General features: G+C 40.1%; 1 protein-coding gene across 2 annotated transcripts in view; it reads left to right on the top strand.

The window, feature by feature from the left end:
* The window catches only part of rph3aa (rabphilin 3A homolog (mouse), a), a 70,536-nt gene extending 59,526 nt beyond the window's left edge, over positions 1-11,010 (top strand). For both annotated transcript variants that reach the window (XM_061931690.1, XM_072912672.1), the window contains 5 exons: positions 4,696-4,749; positions 4,830-4,981; positions 5,057-5,138; positions 5,198-5,294; positions 10,420-11,010. In XM_061931690.1, coding sequence (XP_061787674.1) covers positions 4,696-4,749; positions 4,830-4,981; positions 5,057-5,138; positions 5,198-5,294; positions 10,420-10,553 — 519 coding nt within the window. In that variant the 3' untranslated portion in view covers positions 10,554-11,010. The remainder of the gene's footprint in view (positions 1-4,695; positions 4,750-4,829; positions 4,982-5,056; positions 5,139-5,197; positions 5,295-10,419) is intronic.
* The last annotated feature ends 5,046 nt before the right edge of the window (positions 11,011-16,056 follow it).

Below are 16,056 nucleotides of genomic sequence, written 5' to 3'. Positions count from 1 at the left end.
TTTTGACTACCCTAAAAACATATTTTAAGACTAAAAAGCACTTAAAAGGCACACAAAGCAGGATGAAATGCTGCGATTATTTTTTATTAATCACATGAGTTAACTCATTATTTTTTGACTACCCTAAAAAAATATTTGAAAAGACTAAAAAGCACTTAAAAGACACACAAAGCAGGATGAAATGCTGCGATTATTTTTTATTAATCACACGAGTTAACTCATTATTTTTTGAGTGCCCTAAAAAAATATTTTAAAAGACTAAAAAACACTTAAAGGCACAAAAAGTAGGATGATATGTTGCGATTAGTTTTTGTTATTAATCACATGGGTTAACTCATTATTTTTGACTACCCTAAAAACATATTTTAAGACTAAAAAGCACTTAAAAGGCACACAAAGCAGGATGAAATGCTGCGATTATTTTTTATTAATCACATGAGTTAACTCATTATTTTTTGACTACCCTAAAAAAATATTTGAAAAGACTAAAAAGCACTTAAAAGACACACAAAGCAGGATGAAATGCTGCGATTATTTTTTATTAATCACACGAGTTAACTCATTATTTTTTGAGTGCCCTAAAAAAATATTTTAAAAGACTAAAAAACACTTAAAGGCACAAAAAGTAGGATGATATGTTGCGATTAGTTTTTGTTATTAATCACATGGGTTAATTCATTATTTTTGACTACCCTAAAAACATATTTTAAGACTAAAAAGCACTTAAAAGGCACACAAAGCAGGATGAAATGCTGCGATTATTTTTTATTAATCACATGAGTTAACTCATTATTTTTTGACTACCCTAAAAAAATATTTGAAAAGACTAAAAAGCACTTAAAAGACACACAAAGCAGGATGAAATGCTGCGATTATTTTTTATTAATCACATGAGTTAACTCATTATTTTTTGAGTGCCCTAAAAAAATATTTTAAAAGACTAAAAAACACTTAAAGGCACAAAAAGTAGGATGATATGTTGCGATTAGTTTTTGTTATTAATCACATGGGTTAATTCATTATTTTTGACTACCCTAAAAACATATTTTAAGACTAAAAAGCACTTAAAAGGCACACAAAGCAGGATGAAATGCTGCGATTATTTTTTATTAATCACACGAGTTAACTCATTATTTTTTGAGTGCCCTAAAAAAATATTTTAAAAGACTAAAAAACACTTAAAGGCACAAAAAGTAGGATGATATGTTGCGATTAGTTTTTTTTATTAATCACATGGGTTAATTCATTATTTTTGACTACCCTAAAAACATATTTTAAGACTAAAAAGCACTTAAAAGGCACACAAAGCAGGATGAAATGCTGCGATTATTTTTTATTAATCACATGAGTTAACTCATTATTTCTTGACTACCCTAAAAAAATATTTGAAAAGACTAAAAAGCACTTAAAAGACACACAAAGCAGGATGAAATGCTGCGATTATTTTTTAATAATCACATGAGTTAACTCATTATTTTTTGAGTGCCCTAAAAAAATATTTTAAAAGACTAAAAAACACTTAAAGGCACAAAAAGTAGGATGATATGTTGCGATTAGTTTTTGTTATTAATCACATGGGTTAATTCATTATTTTTGACTACCCTAAAAACATATTTTAAGACTAAAAAGCACTTAAAAGGCACACAAAGCAGGATGAAATGCTGCGATTATTTTTTATTAATCACATAAGTTAACTCATTATTTTTTGACTACCCTAAAAAAATATTTGAAAAGACTAAAAAGCACTTAAAAGACACACAAAGCAGGATGAAATGCTGCGATTATTTTTTATTAATCACATGAGTTAACTCATTATTTTTTGAGTGCCCTAAAAAAATATTTTAAAAGACTAAAAAACACTTAAAAGGCAGACAAATTTTTTGCGTTTTGATTAATTGCGATAAATCGCAGTAAACTGCATGCGCGCAGTGGCACAACCATCCGACGTTACGGTGAAGGAGCATGTGTGCTTTGAATAAGTTGCGTGATCGATCTGCAACTATACATGATCAGTGCGATAGTTGTTTGTGACTAATCACATGAGTTAAGTCATCATTTTTGACAGCCCTGAACATACATGAAGATAGTTGAAAGGTAATTATATACGGGATCAAAAAAATTAAAAAATATATAAATAAGGTAAAGATATACTACTTTTCAAAAAATCTGATTAATCATACTTGTTTTTATTAATCGCAGTACAATTTTTTAAATATGTATATCCATCCATCCATCCATCTTCTTCCGCTTATCCGAGGTCGGGTCGCGGGGGCAGCAGCCTAAGCAGGGAAGCCCAGACTTCCCTCTCCCCAGCCACTTCGTCCAGCTCCTCCCGGGGGATCCCGAGGCGTTCCCAGGCCAGCCGGGAGACATAGTCTTCCCAACGTGTCCTGGGTCTTCCTCGTGGCCTCCTACCGGTCGGACATGCCCTAAACACCTCCTTAGGGAGGCGCTCGGGTGGCATCCTGACCAGATGCCCGAACCACCTCATCTGGCTCCTCTCGATGCGGAGGAGCAGCGGCTTTACTTTGAGCTCCCCCCGGATGACAGAGCTTCTCACCCTATCTCTAAGGGAGAGCCCCGCCACCCGGCGGAGGAAACTCATTTCGGCCGCTTGTACCCGTGATCTTGTCCTTTCGGTCATAACCCAAAGCTCATGACCATAGGTGAGGATGGGAACGTAGATCGACCGGTAAATTGAGAGCTTTGCCTTCCGGCTCAGCTCCTTCTTCACCACAACGGATCGATACAGCGTCCGCATTACTGAAGACGCCGCACCGATCCGCCTGTCGATCTCACGATCCACTCTTCCCTCACTCGTGAACAAGACTCCGAGGTACTTGAACTCCTCCACTTGGGGCAAGATCTCCTCCCCAACCCGGAGATGGCACTCCACCCTTTTCCGGGCGAGAACCATGGACTCGGACTTGGAGGTGCTGATTCTCATCCCAGTCGCTTCACACTCAGCTGCGAACCGATCCAGTGAGAGCTGAAGATCCTGGCCAGATGAAGCCATCAGGACCAAATCATCTGCAAAAAGCAGAGACCTAATCCTGCAGCCACCAAACCGGATCCCCTCAACGCCTTGACTGCGCCTAGAAATTCTGTCCATAAAAGTTATGAACAGAATCGGTGACAAAGGGCAGCCTTGGCGGAGTCCAACCCTCACCGGAAACGTGTCCGACTTACTGCCGGCAATGCGAACCAAGCTCTGACACTGATCATACAGGGAGCGGACCGCCACAATCAGACAGTCCGAAACCCCATACTCTCTGAGCACTCCCCACAGGACTTCCCGAGGGACACGGTCGAATGCCTTCTCCAAGTCCACAAAGCACATGTAGACTGGTTGGGCAAACTCCCATGCACCCTCAAGGACCCTGCCGAGAGTATAGAGCTGGTCCACAGTTCCACGACCAGGACGAAAACCACACTGTTCCTCCTGAATCCGAGGTTCGACTATCCGGCGTAGCCTCCTCTCCAGTACACCTGAATAGACCTTACCGGGAAGGCTGAGGAGTGTGATCCCACGATAGTTAGAACACACCCTCCGGTTCCCCTTTTTAAAGAGAGGAACCACCACCCCGGTCTGCCAATCCAGAGGTACTGCCCCCGATGTCCACGCGATGCTGCAAATATGTATATATATTTTTTATTTTTTATTTTTGTGTGTGTTGCAGCTGTTACTTGTACTGTAATATTGTACATGGTAATAGATTGTACATATTATATAAAAATATAATATATCAGTATATATTATATACTGTATATATAATATGTAAATATTACATATATGTTATATTTTATATTGCTACTATGGTACATTTTTTGTCTACTTTATACCTGCATTATCCTTTCCAGACTTACCCTTTCCATCCTTTGTAACTGAGCTACTGTGTTGAACAATTTCCTTTGTGGATCAATAAAGTTTGTCTAAGTCTAAATCACTTGCATGCACTGGCAAATGCACACCATTCAGGTAACCATTGGCAGGTAAGATGAAGGAGCAAATAAATTGCGCAATTAATCTACGTTTTTGCATGATTAATGTTTTGTGATTAATCGAATGAGTTAAAGCATTATCTTTGACAGCCCTAAAATATAAAATAGTATGGAGCAACTTGGAATGTTCATAAACAGAACTAAAAGGCGCAACATTTTAAACTCCTTTTATTTGTTTTTAAATGTCTAAACAACCTCGCGCCAACCTATCTCTCCGACCTCCTTCAGCCTTACTGCCCCACCCGATCCTTAAGATCAGCCGATCAGCTGCTGTTGACGGTCCCTGACACAAGGCTGAAGCTTAGAGGTGACAGAGCTTTCGCCGTTGCTGCTCCCAAGCTCTGGAACGACCTACCCCTGAGTGTTAGACAAGCCTCCTCTCTTCCTGTTTTTAAATCTCTCTTAAAAACATACTTTTATTCCATGGTTTTTAACACTGAGTGAAATCCATACTGCAATGGCGCCCCATAATACACCTGCTGTGATCCTGTTTTTATGTTTTTATTAATTCTATTTTAATTATTTATTTTTTATCGTGTTCTGTTTGTGTTGTGTTGTGTTTGCTCGGTACTCGTTTTATCTTTTAACCTGCTCATTGTACAGCACTTTGGCTACCCCTGTGGTAAATTTTAAATGTGCTCTATAAATAAAGTTGATAAATAAAGTTGAAACGTTGTTTTGTTTTATTGACAGGTGAAAAAAGCCGTGGGGGGCCAAAGTCGAGGAATGGCTCTCTATGAGGACGACGTGAGTCATGTTAAGTGTCCTATTTAAAGAAAGATTTCATCGGAATGTATGTCAGCCTCCGTCTGTTTGTGTTTGAGAAGTTGAAAGATGGCGAGGACTCGGAGGAGAGAGGTCGCGTCCTGGTGTCGCTGATGTACCACAGCCAGCAGGGGCGTCTCATCGTGGGCGTGGTCCGCTGTGCCCACCTGGCCGCCATGGACTCCAACGGCTACTCTGACCCTTTCGTCAAAGTGTACGTGCGCCGATGGAATCCTCGCCACTAACCTCCTTCGTCCTCCCACTCTACTCTTTTAATGTCGACGTGCAGATGTCTGAAGCCCGACATGGGAAAGAAAGCCAAGAACAGGACGCAGATCAAGAAGAAGACCCTCAATCCCGAGTTCCTGGAGGTGCGTCCGTCCCGTTGTCTCTGTTGACGTCAGCGCCGTCATCGCTGTGTTGTTTCCAGGAGTTCAGTTACGAAGTGAAGCACGGAGAACTGGCCAAGAAGACGCTGGACATCTCCGTGTGGGACTACGACATGGGGAAGTCCAACGATTTCATTGGTGAGACACATCGGTCTTAAAGGGGAACATTATCACAATTTCAGAAGGGTTAAAACCATTAAAAATCAGTTCCCAGTGGCTTATTTTATTTTTCGAAGTTTTTTTCAAAATTTTACCCATCCCGCAATATCCCTAAAAAAAGCTTCAAAGTGCCTGATTTTAACCATCGTTATATACACCCGTCCATTTTCCTGTGACGTCACATAGTGATGCCAATACAAACAAACATGGCGGATAGAACAGCAAGGTATAGCAACATTAGCTCGGATTAAGACTCGTATTTCAGCGGCTTAAGCGATTAAACAGATTACGCATGTATTGAAACGGATGGTTGTAGTGTGGAGGCAGCAGAGGTGGGACCAAGTCATTGTTTTGCAAGTCACAAGTAAGTCTCAAGTCTTTGCCCTCAAGTCCGAGTCAAGTCCCGAGTCAAGACAGGCAAGCCCCGAGTCAAGTCCAAAGTCAAGACTGGAAAGTCTCAAGTCAAGTCCTAAGTCCTGCATTTTGAGTTTCGAGTCCTTTCAAGTCCTTTTAACCACAGACTAATATATTAACACAGATTGTGTATGCTTTTCAAACGCTGTATTTATTTATTAAAACAAGTGCATTTTAAATTGCAGGAAAGAAAATTGTGCTGACATTGCACTTTATAATAGCACTATTAACCAGTCATTTTAAACATTAACTCATTCCTTTACAGAACAAACACATTGAAAAATAAAGTGCAAATGTACTTATTTGTACAAAAGTGTTAACATTGAAAAAACATGACATATACGTGAACATAACAAAAAAGTTGTACTTTTTATATGTCAGGGCCCTATGCTGCATTGCATTTGCAAAAGACCAAATTAGCCAAGAGTCTGTCAGTCATTTGTGCATGATGGGGGCGTAGTATGATGCCACCATGGCTGAAAACTCGCTCCACTGGAGCACTGGAGGCAGGCACTGCCAAGACTCTCATGGCCACTCGGAACAGTGAAGGAAGAGTCTTCATGTTCAATGCCCAGAACAAAAGGGGGGAGAGAGTTGTTTTGTGTTGGTGCACTACTTGTAAGTGTATCTTGTGTTTTTTATGTTGATTTAATTAAAAAAAGAAAAAAAAAAAAAATTATTTCTTGTGCGGCCCGATACCAATCGATCCACGGACCAGTACCGGGCCGCGGCCCGGTGGTTGGGGACCACTGAGGTAAACAACCAACAGTATGTCAGAAAGCTAGCTAAAACGGTACACATATTCATAATATAGTATACATTTTAACTGACCTTTATTTTACTATTTTTGTCTTTTTTTTAGGTGGCTAAAATACGCGGTGCTGCTGACCGCCGTCTAACGTTACGTGTGATATATTGACTAACGTATCCCTGCTTAAAAAAAATCACTGAACAAAAAGTATGAATAAGGTAGTGAACTGCAACAGATTCCCGTGTTTGCAATAACGTTATAACGTTAGCAGTGAGTTTACAGCCTCACTGATTTAACTACACAGCAAATAAAAGTCACGTTACTTAGCCAATAAACGTTATCTTACATTCAAAACTTACCGTTCTTTGTGCAACTTCAAATGCCGGACGAAGTTGGAAGTTGTTGCCTCTCCATCAGTAATTTTCGAACCGCATGTGTTGCATACTGCAAACCGTTTTGTGTTGACCACCTCGTAATTTTTATACCCAAACGAAATTATTTTAGGCATCATTTTTTGTTCACTGGCGTGTGGTTTGGACATGTCTTCTTCGTTGGTTGTCCTGCAATTTGATTGGATGAATGCTGTGTGATGAAAACAAAGTAGATCTAATTTGATTGGCTGTTGTACTGAGAGCACACCAGCTGACACACGCAACGCTGATAGACAAGTACACGATGAAAAATACGGAGCGCTCCCGAATAACTTTTTCATCTTTGGGTTTTGGGGAAAGTAGCAAGTCATGTCAAGTCATGTCAATTCAAAAGGCTCAAGTCCAAGTGAAGTCACAAGTCATTGATGTTAAAGTCTAAGTCGAGTTGCAAGTCTTTTTACATTTTGTCAAGTCGAGTCTAAAGTCATCAAATTCATGACTCGAGTCTGACTCGAGTCCAAGTCATGTGACTCGAGTCCACACCTCTGGGAGGCAGGTAGCGAAAACGAAATTGAAGAAGAAACTGAAGCTATTGAGCCATATCGGTTTGAACCGTATGCAAGCGAAACCGACGAAAACGACTCGACAGCCAGCGACACGGGAGAAAGCGAGGACGAATTCGGTGATCGCCTTCTAACCAACGATTGGTATGTGTTTGTTTGGCATTAAAGGAAACTAACAACTATGAACTAGGTTTACAGCATATGAAATACATTTGGCAACAACATGCACTTTGAGAGTGCAGACAGCCCATTTCAGGCGCGCTTAGAACATATATTTTTCCACGATTTCAGCACTCAGGTTCCATCCATCCATCCATCTTCTTCCGCTTATCCGAGGTCGGGTCGCGGGGGCAGCAGCCTAAGCAGGGAAGCCCAGACTTCCCGCACTCAGGTTAACCATACCTAAATAGACACAAAATACTGCATTACACAAGACTACCCGAATGTACTCGAATGATTGAAAAAAAAAAAAGTTTTTAAGCTAAATTATTGGTAAACACAGTTTATGTATAATAATTTACGTAAAACCGCGAGTAATGAATAAAGTTTTCATCAATTAATATATTCTGTAGACATACCCTCATCCGCTCTCTTTTCCTGAAAGCTGATCTGTCCAGTTTTGGAGTTGATGTCAGCATCTGCTTTGAGTGTCGCAGGGTATCCACACATTCTTGCCATCTCTGTCGTAGCATAGCTTTCGTCGGTAAAGTGTGCGGAACAAACGACTGACCATTTCGTCGGCTTTCCCCACAGCCTCGTATTTTGAACAAATTTCGTCCAATTTCTTGCCACTTTTGCATCTTTGGGCCACTGGTGCAACTTGAATCCGTCCCTGTTCGTGTTGTTACACCCTCCGACAACCCACCGACGAAAGTGAGAAAATGGCGGATTGCTTCCCGATGTGACGTCACAACTCATCGCTCCGAGAGCGAATAATAGAAAGGCGTTTAATTCGCCAAAATTCACCCATTTAGAGTTCGGAAATCGGTTAAAAAAAACATATGGTCTTTTTTCTGCAACATCAAGGTATATATTGACGCTTACATAGGTCTGGTGATAATGTTCCCCTTTAACGCTTGCTTGTGCACGAAAAAGGTGGACCTGTGTGAACCTTGGGGGTCTGGATGTGTTCTAGAATACCGTATTTTCCGGACTGTAAGGCGCACTTAAAATCCTTTTTTATTCTCAAAACTCGACAGGACGCCTTACAACCCGGTGCGCCTAATGTACGGATTAGTTATGGTTTTGCTTACCGACCTCGAAGCAATTTTATTTGGTTCATGGTGTAATGATATGTGTGAGCAGTAGATGGCAGTCAAACATAAGAGATACGTGTAGGCTGCACTATGATGGCAATATGACTCAAGTAAACAACATCAACATTTTATATGTTCCATTGAAAATATAGAACATTACACACGGCGCTCAATATATCAAAATGTTTTAGTACGACTTTGGTAAGCTATGAAGCCGCGCCGCTTGATGTGCTTCAACATACGAGAATTATTATGGTGTGTGTATAAGGTAAGACATTATCTGCCGTTTTGTTTTGCAATATTATGCAAAAGCAACTTTTCTTATCTTCTGGTACCTGCTGATCTGTATTTGGGATCTGCATAAATCCTGAAAAATTGCGCTCATCCGCCTTTGTAGTTCGTGCCAACACCGTAGTTGATAAACTTCTTATTTTTCTCTATCTTCTTGTTATGGGACATTCATCCTCCACTGTTGCCATTTCTAAAATAAAGTAGTGTAAAGTTCTTACTTATATCTGTCAGTAAACTTGTCATGAAAGCGCTAAAACATACCGGTGTAGTGAGTTTACATTTTTCACCCAAGGAACTTTAGTTATTAGAGAGTTCCGGTCGGACGGTTTTCCACGGGACACATTTCCGCTGTTGTTGTTTCCGGATGAGGAGATGCTGCTCCGTTATTGAGTTAAGTAAAGTCTGAATGTTTTCCTAAAACAGTTAGTGTCAGGTTCAAACACTGATGACATATATTAAACAGACAAGAAGCAAGGAATTAAACAGAGACAGAATTCAATTTAGCTCATTGAGGAGAAACGTCTGGGCTGTACTCTTTGTACAGTCTTCCACCACGCTCTGGCAAAATGGTTGCACACCTCCTCTTTTATTTGGACTTTCCCTGATTACATGGCAACAGCTGTTTCTAAAGGAAGGGGGGTCGTAAACAGCCGTCGCCTTTGGTTACAAAACAGTTCAAAGAAAAGGTGCCCGGAGGGGGCTCAGGTCCTGCTTCCTCTCCGCTTTGTAGATCTCGGGTCAAGACAAAATCTTCCTGTGGATTACAATAGATCAAAGAAACCGACACCTTCATGTCGCTTCCCATCCTACACAGTGGAGTTTTACAAGCCTTTTGATTGGTAAGATCAAAGACAGCTTTTGACCTCTCGCCGAGAACTCATGGCAACACAAAGTTTTGTGATAACTTAGATACAATTATTCTGAGTTAGCTCCACCGTTTGACACTTCTTCCACTCCCGTCCTTGCACGCTACACCGCTACAACAAAGATGACGGGGAGAAGACGCTGCCGAAGGTGAGCCACGTAAATAAGACCGCCCACAAAACGGTGCATCCTGAAGCGACTGTCAGAAAGCGGCTTGAAGATGATCTGTAAAACATCATCTATGCAACATTTTGACCAAAGAACCACCATCACATGTTATGTAGACCACAAGGAAGTGTTTTACATTTACAAAAAAATTATAATATGACTTCTTTAATGCGCCCTATAATCCGGTGCGCCTTATATATGAAAAAAGATCAAAAATAGACCATTCATCGGCAGTGCGCCTTATAATCCGGTGCGCCCTATGGTCCGGAAAATACGGTAACTCAAAAACAAACATGTTACTGCAGAAACGAATGGCATAGTATTATTTTTAATATTTGCATTTGCAATGAATGATAAAGGGGGCAACTTTACGTGTGTGTGTGTGTGTGTGTGTGTGTGTGTGTGTGTGTGTGTGCATGCACGCAGGAGGCTGCCAGCTGGGCATCCAAGCTAAAGGAGAGTGTCTGAAGCACTGGTACGAATGTCTGAAGAACAAGGACAAGAAGATCGAGCGCTGGCACGTGCTGCTCAACGACAACAGCGTCCAGTTCGACGACTAACGACGTCTCTCAAGTAGAAATATACTCCTCAGTTCTCGCTCGCGAACTCACTGTCGTGCTCATTTTGTTATGAATATGTGACCCAAAAAGTGTCAGCAAAGATGCAGAAAATATGGAACTTTAGTTTTTAAGTTGTTGGTATAAATGGAGGTTATCTGCTTGATTGACAGCCAGTCAGCCAATCGGAACGCTCCATTTTGGTACACAGTCTGCGCTTCCAGCGGTGAAGTCCCTCGTGTTGCCATGGAGATGATGACCACTAGGGGAGAATGTTGCTGTCCGGATGGGAATCGAGCACTTGTCACATCAGATGTTTTGTCATTTTGCAGGAGCGTGCACGTGTCCATGCATGTTGTTAATAAATGACTGAGATGAGACGACTGGTCAAATGATGTCAACGCTATACCAATCAGCTGGCAGACAGGTGAACTTTGACCTCCTCCGATAAAAGTCCTGCAAGGCCCCTCCGGGTAGGTTTGTCCCAGAGAAATGACAGTGTACTATAATAACAATAGTACAAACTGTATGTCAACAAATGGAGGCCTAAATTGTGCTACTTTATTTTGTGTCCTTATATATTATTCATGGAAAATAGGTTCAGTCGGTCAAAGAAGGTTAAAAAAGGTAAAAAGTAGAAGGTCAGAGAAGGTAAAAAAATCAGGTAAAGGTCAAAAGTTGGTACAATAATGTTAAAATGCCAGAAGTATCTACAATTAGGTAAAAAAAAAAAAAAAAGATAAAAGAAGGGAATAAGAAGGTAAATATAATATAAAGACAAGAAGTTCAATGTAGGATAAAAAATCGGTAGAAAGTCAAAGAAGGGAAAAAGTTAAAAAGAAGGTAAACCAATGTAAAAAGGAGGTAAGTTCAGTAAAAGTATGTAAGAAGTAAATAAAATAAGATTAACAAAGGAAGTAAAGGAAAGTAGAAAAATAAGTAAAATAAGGTAAAAATAGTCAACTGATGGTTAAAAATTAGTTAAAAGAAGGTAAGAAGTAGGTAAAAGAAATTTAAAATAGGTAAAAAAATAAAAAATTGGCAAAAGAAGGTAAAAAAATATATAAAAATGTAAAAGTTGATCAAAGAAGTATGCAAAAGATTTTAAAGAAGCTAAAAAAAAAAAGTCAAAAGTTTCTAATAGAAGGTACAAAGTAAGTAAGAAAAAAAGAGGTAAATAAAGGTAAGCAGTTGTCAAAAGAAGATAAGGTAAACAGTAGATAAATGGTAAAAAAATATTATGTATAAGAAGGTAAATAAGTAGGTTAAAAGTATAGGTAAAATAGGGTAGAAAATAAAACAAAATAGGGTCAAAAAAAGCCAAAGTAGGTAATGAGTAGATAAAAAGTAAAGGTCAAAAAAAGGTAAAAAAAAAAAAAAAAAAAAGGGCAAAATAGATAGAAAGTCGGTGAAAAATAGGTAATAAGAAGGCCAACATAGAAAATAAGTGAAAAGTAGGTAAAAAGAAGGCGAAAGAATGTTAAAAAAAAAAGGTAAAAAAATGGACAAAAGAAAGTAGAAGAAGGTCAAAGAAGGTGAGAAGTTTGTAAAAAGAAGATTTTGATTAATTGAAACTTTTATTAGTAGATTGCAAAGGAAGAGAATACATTACATGAAATAGTACAGTTTACACAGTACAGTACATATTCCGCACAATTGACCACTAAATGGTAACACCCCAATAAGTTTTTCAACTTGTTTAAGTCGGGGTTCACGTTAATCAATTCATGGTAAAAAAAAATGTTATGGATATTCTGCTCATAAGATTTTTGTGTGTTTGATGTTTTAGTAACTGTAGTTTAATTTAGGGTTCAAAGAGACTGTTTACACTGAAGCACAATACCCATATTTAAACTGTACATAAACAATATATCATAAAATACATAACACAAGCCATCAAATAGAGTTCATGTTCAATATTCATCAGTACTGTAATGTAGATCAGCCTGCTAGCCAGACAGCACCAAGTGAAAAAAATACTTGACTTTTACGCATATTCCTGCAAAATGAGCTAAACTAGAAAGCATGCTAACAGTTAAAACATGTCAAGTAGCACAATGACTAAGGCATACACCTGCAAAATGAGCTAAAAAAAAAAACCCTAGCATGCTAACACTAGCATGCAAACAGATAACATACGTTGAAGATATTTGAATCTGAGGTGTATACCTGCTAAATTGGCCAAAAAGCTAACATGTTAATATTAGCATGCTAACAGTTAACGTGTCAAGAAACAAGAGGACTAACTGCAGCTAAATAAAGCTAGTTTGATAATGTATTAGTAAACCTCTTTGCCTGACAACTTCAAAGAGTGTGCTGACCGCTCGCTGGGTTTTAGCCTAGTGGTTAGCACACTTACCTCTCAAACGAGTGGCGTTGGTTCACGCCCCGCTTGGAGCGGTGGCAGAATGGGTAATCGATGCAGTACGCAGAGCCTTTACAATAACATTAGCATGCTAATGTTACCATACTGATATCAAAGTATTGGCCAAACAATTTGCTAAAAAGCTAGCATGCTAATATTAGCATTAACAGTTTGTGTCAAGTGACAAAATGACTGAGGTATATATATACCTGCGATATAAGTTAAAGAGCGAGCATGTTAAAAATAGCATGCTAACAGCTCAAATCTGTCAAGCTAACGAACCTTAGCGCAGCGATGGTCTGAAGGAATCTGCTCCCACACGTTGAGACCACTTCTCCGAAAACAGCAAGAACTCGACTCGGTGAAAGAAACAACGTGAGTATGGCTCCCTGCTCTTCGTGCACCGTTCTCATGGATAGGTTGGCCCTACTAGAGGACCGTGTCCGCTAACTGGAGCCAGGGGCGCCGCTAGGGATTTTGGGCCCCATGAAAAGAATCTTTACAGGGCCCACAACACAGTGTCATTATTTTTTCTGTATTATAATTTCATCATCATTAGGGGCCTCTCTGGGCCCCCTTCCATCATGGGCCCCTAGAATCCGTCTCCTTTACCCCCCCTTTTCGGCGCCCCTGACTGGAGCAGAGTAATTTCGTAACTTTAGACGCTGCGGACACATCTGCTAGCGTTAGCTGTAGCGAACTGACTAGCCCAGTTTGTATCAGCCGTAAGCGACTTACAAGCAACGGTGAACCGGTTGAGACGCATAATAGATTTAGCCCTTTAGCTAGTCCTACAGCCCAGTCTACAGGGCACCACACCTTAGTCATAGAGGACTCCATCACCCGAAACATACAATTGAGCAAACCAGCCATAATCAAGTGTATTCCCGGGGCCAGAGCACCTGACATTGAAGCTAATCTTAGGGAGCTAACTTGCAATCGGCCTAGTAAACACGTACGACAGGCTAATCGCACCACTTGCTACGCAAACATAGTTGTACACGTTGGCTCCAATGACACTAGGATGAGACAGGCAGAGATTACAAAGAGGAACATAGCTAGGACTTGTAATCTTGCTAGAAAGATGTCCAGGCATTGAGTACTTGTCTCTGGCCCCCTTCCTGTAAGAGGCAATGATGAGAGGTATAGCAGGTTAGTCTCGCTTAACAAGTGGCTGGCTAGTTTTTGTAGAGAACAAGGTCTAACGTTTATTGATAATTAGCCCTCTTTCTGGGGCAAACCGGGCTTGCTGATGAGGGACGGCCTTCACCCTAACCGAGAAGGCGCCATCACTCTATGTAGAACCATAGATTACTGGTTAAGTCACACTTAACTACACTGGAGCAAGCTTGGACACAGGAAATTACAGTGTCTGTTAGTCCGGGCGAGGAGTCAGTTAAGCTAGAACTAAGCAGCACCAGGCTGGAAAATTCCTGCACACATAGCATTTCTCCTCGAATAATACACAACTCACATCATGTTTTTTTCTGTAGTGACTGTGCCATTGGTGAACATGCATTTTACTGAGGTGGCAAATGATGACGCGTTCAGTTTATCGCAGCACCAAGCAAACAATCTGAAGATCCCCATCATATCAATTCCTAGATATGATCGAAATTATTTAAGGCGCCCTACACAAAATAAACGTAATGTTATTAATATCACTACTACGGATAACATTAACAACAATTCTTTAAAACAGCCCACTACCTATAATATGGGCTTTTTAAACATAAGATGATTGTCTCCCAAAACGTTATTAGTTAATGAGGTCATTAGAGACAACAATCTTAACGTCATTGGTCTCAGCGAAACCAGGCTCAAACCGGACACATTTTTCCCGTTTAACAAGGCTTCTACTCCTAACTATACGAATGCACATATTGCCCGTCCCCTTAAAAGGGGTGGGAGGGTCGCACTACTATACAATGAAAACCTTAACTTTACCCCTAACCTAAGTAATAAATATTAATAATTTGAGGTGCTTGTGACGGTTGTAGAGGACTGAGGAAAAACTAGTGAGCATCCTGGATGATGCCAGTCACCCTCTGCATACCGTTATCAGTAGCCAGAGGAGCCTGTTCAGTGCTAGACTACTTCATCCCAAGTGCAGGACTAATAGACAAAAAAACTCCTTTGTCCCAGACGCCATTAGACTGTACAACTCCTCTCTGGGAGGGAGGGCGTGGGCGGGAACTAGGATGACAGGGGATGCAAAACAATAACAGCGCAATACTTTTTCATAACATGGTCACTACTGCCTAGTTTCTCTTGTTATATTCTTATTTTACTGTTATATTTGTATTCTCATTGTTGCTTTTTATTTTTATTCTATTGTAATATTTTTCTATTTTGTTTCCATTTATACCCCCATTACTTACTTTTTAAATTCGATCTCAATTCTGTACACTGCTGCTGGAATTTTAATTTTCCTGAGGGAACTCTCCTGAAGGAATCAATAAAGTACTATCTATCTATCTATCTATCTTACTGTGAGGTCTGTCGCACCGCTGCCTCTCTACCTGGCTGTTATCTATCGCCCTCCTGGGCCCTATGCAGACTTTATCAGTGAATTTGTCGCTGATCTAGTGACGCACGCAGATAATATAATTATATTGGGGGATTTTACTATCCACATGAATACCCCATCAGACTCTCCGTGCGTGACGCTCCAGACTATAATTGATAGCTGTGGTCTCACATCTGCGGTCCCCTCCGAGGTTTCTCACTGTGCCCATTGGGTTGAGTTCTTTCTTGCCCTGATGTGGCTTGTGCAGTCCTTTGAGACACTTGTGATTAAGGGCTATATAAATCAACTTTGATTAATTGATTTATTGATTGAAGTAACAAAATGACCGAGGTGCATGCCTGCGATATAAGCTAAAGAGCTAGCATGTTAATAATAGCATGCTACTATTAGCACAGCGTTTCTCAAAGTGTGGGGCGCGCCCCACTGGTGGGGAATAGAGACATGACAGGTGGGGCGCGAGGAATGGGAGGAAATTTCACTTTAAATTTTTTTTTTAAATGATTATATTCTTAGATTATTTTTTTTACTATGCTTTCATTTTCTATACACACTGTAAATCACTTTGTGATTCTGTCTGTGAAATCCGCTATATAAATAAATGGAAATTACCG

Source organism: Nerophis lumbriciformis, linkage group LG39, assembly GCF_033978685.3.
Source record: "Nerophis lumbriciformis linkage group LG39, RoL_Nlum_v2.1, whole genome shotgun sequence".
Lineage (NCBI taxonomy): Eukaryota > Metazoa > Chordata > Actinopteri > Syngnathiformes > Syngnathidae > Nerophis > Nerophis lumbriciformis.
Note: the sequence above shows the minus strand (reverse complement) of the source record. Positions and strands in the feature narration are given on the sequence as shown.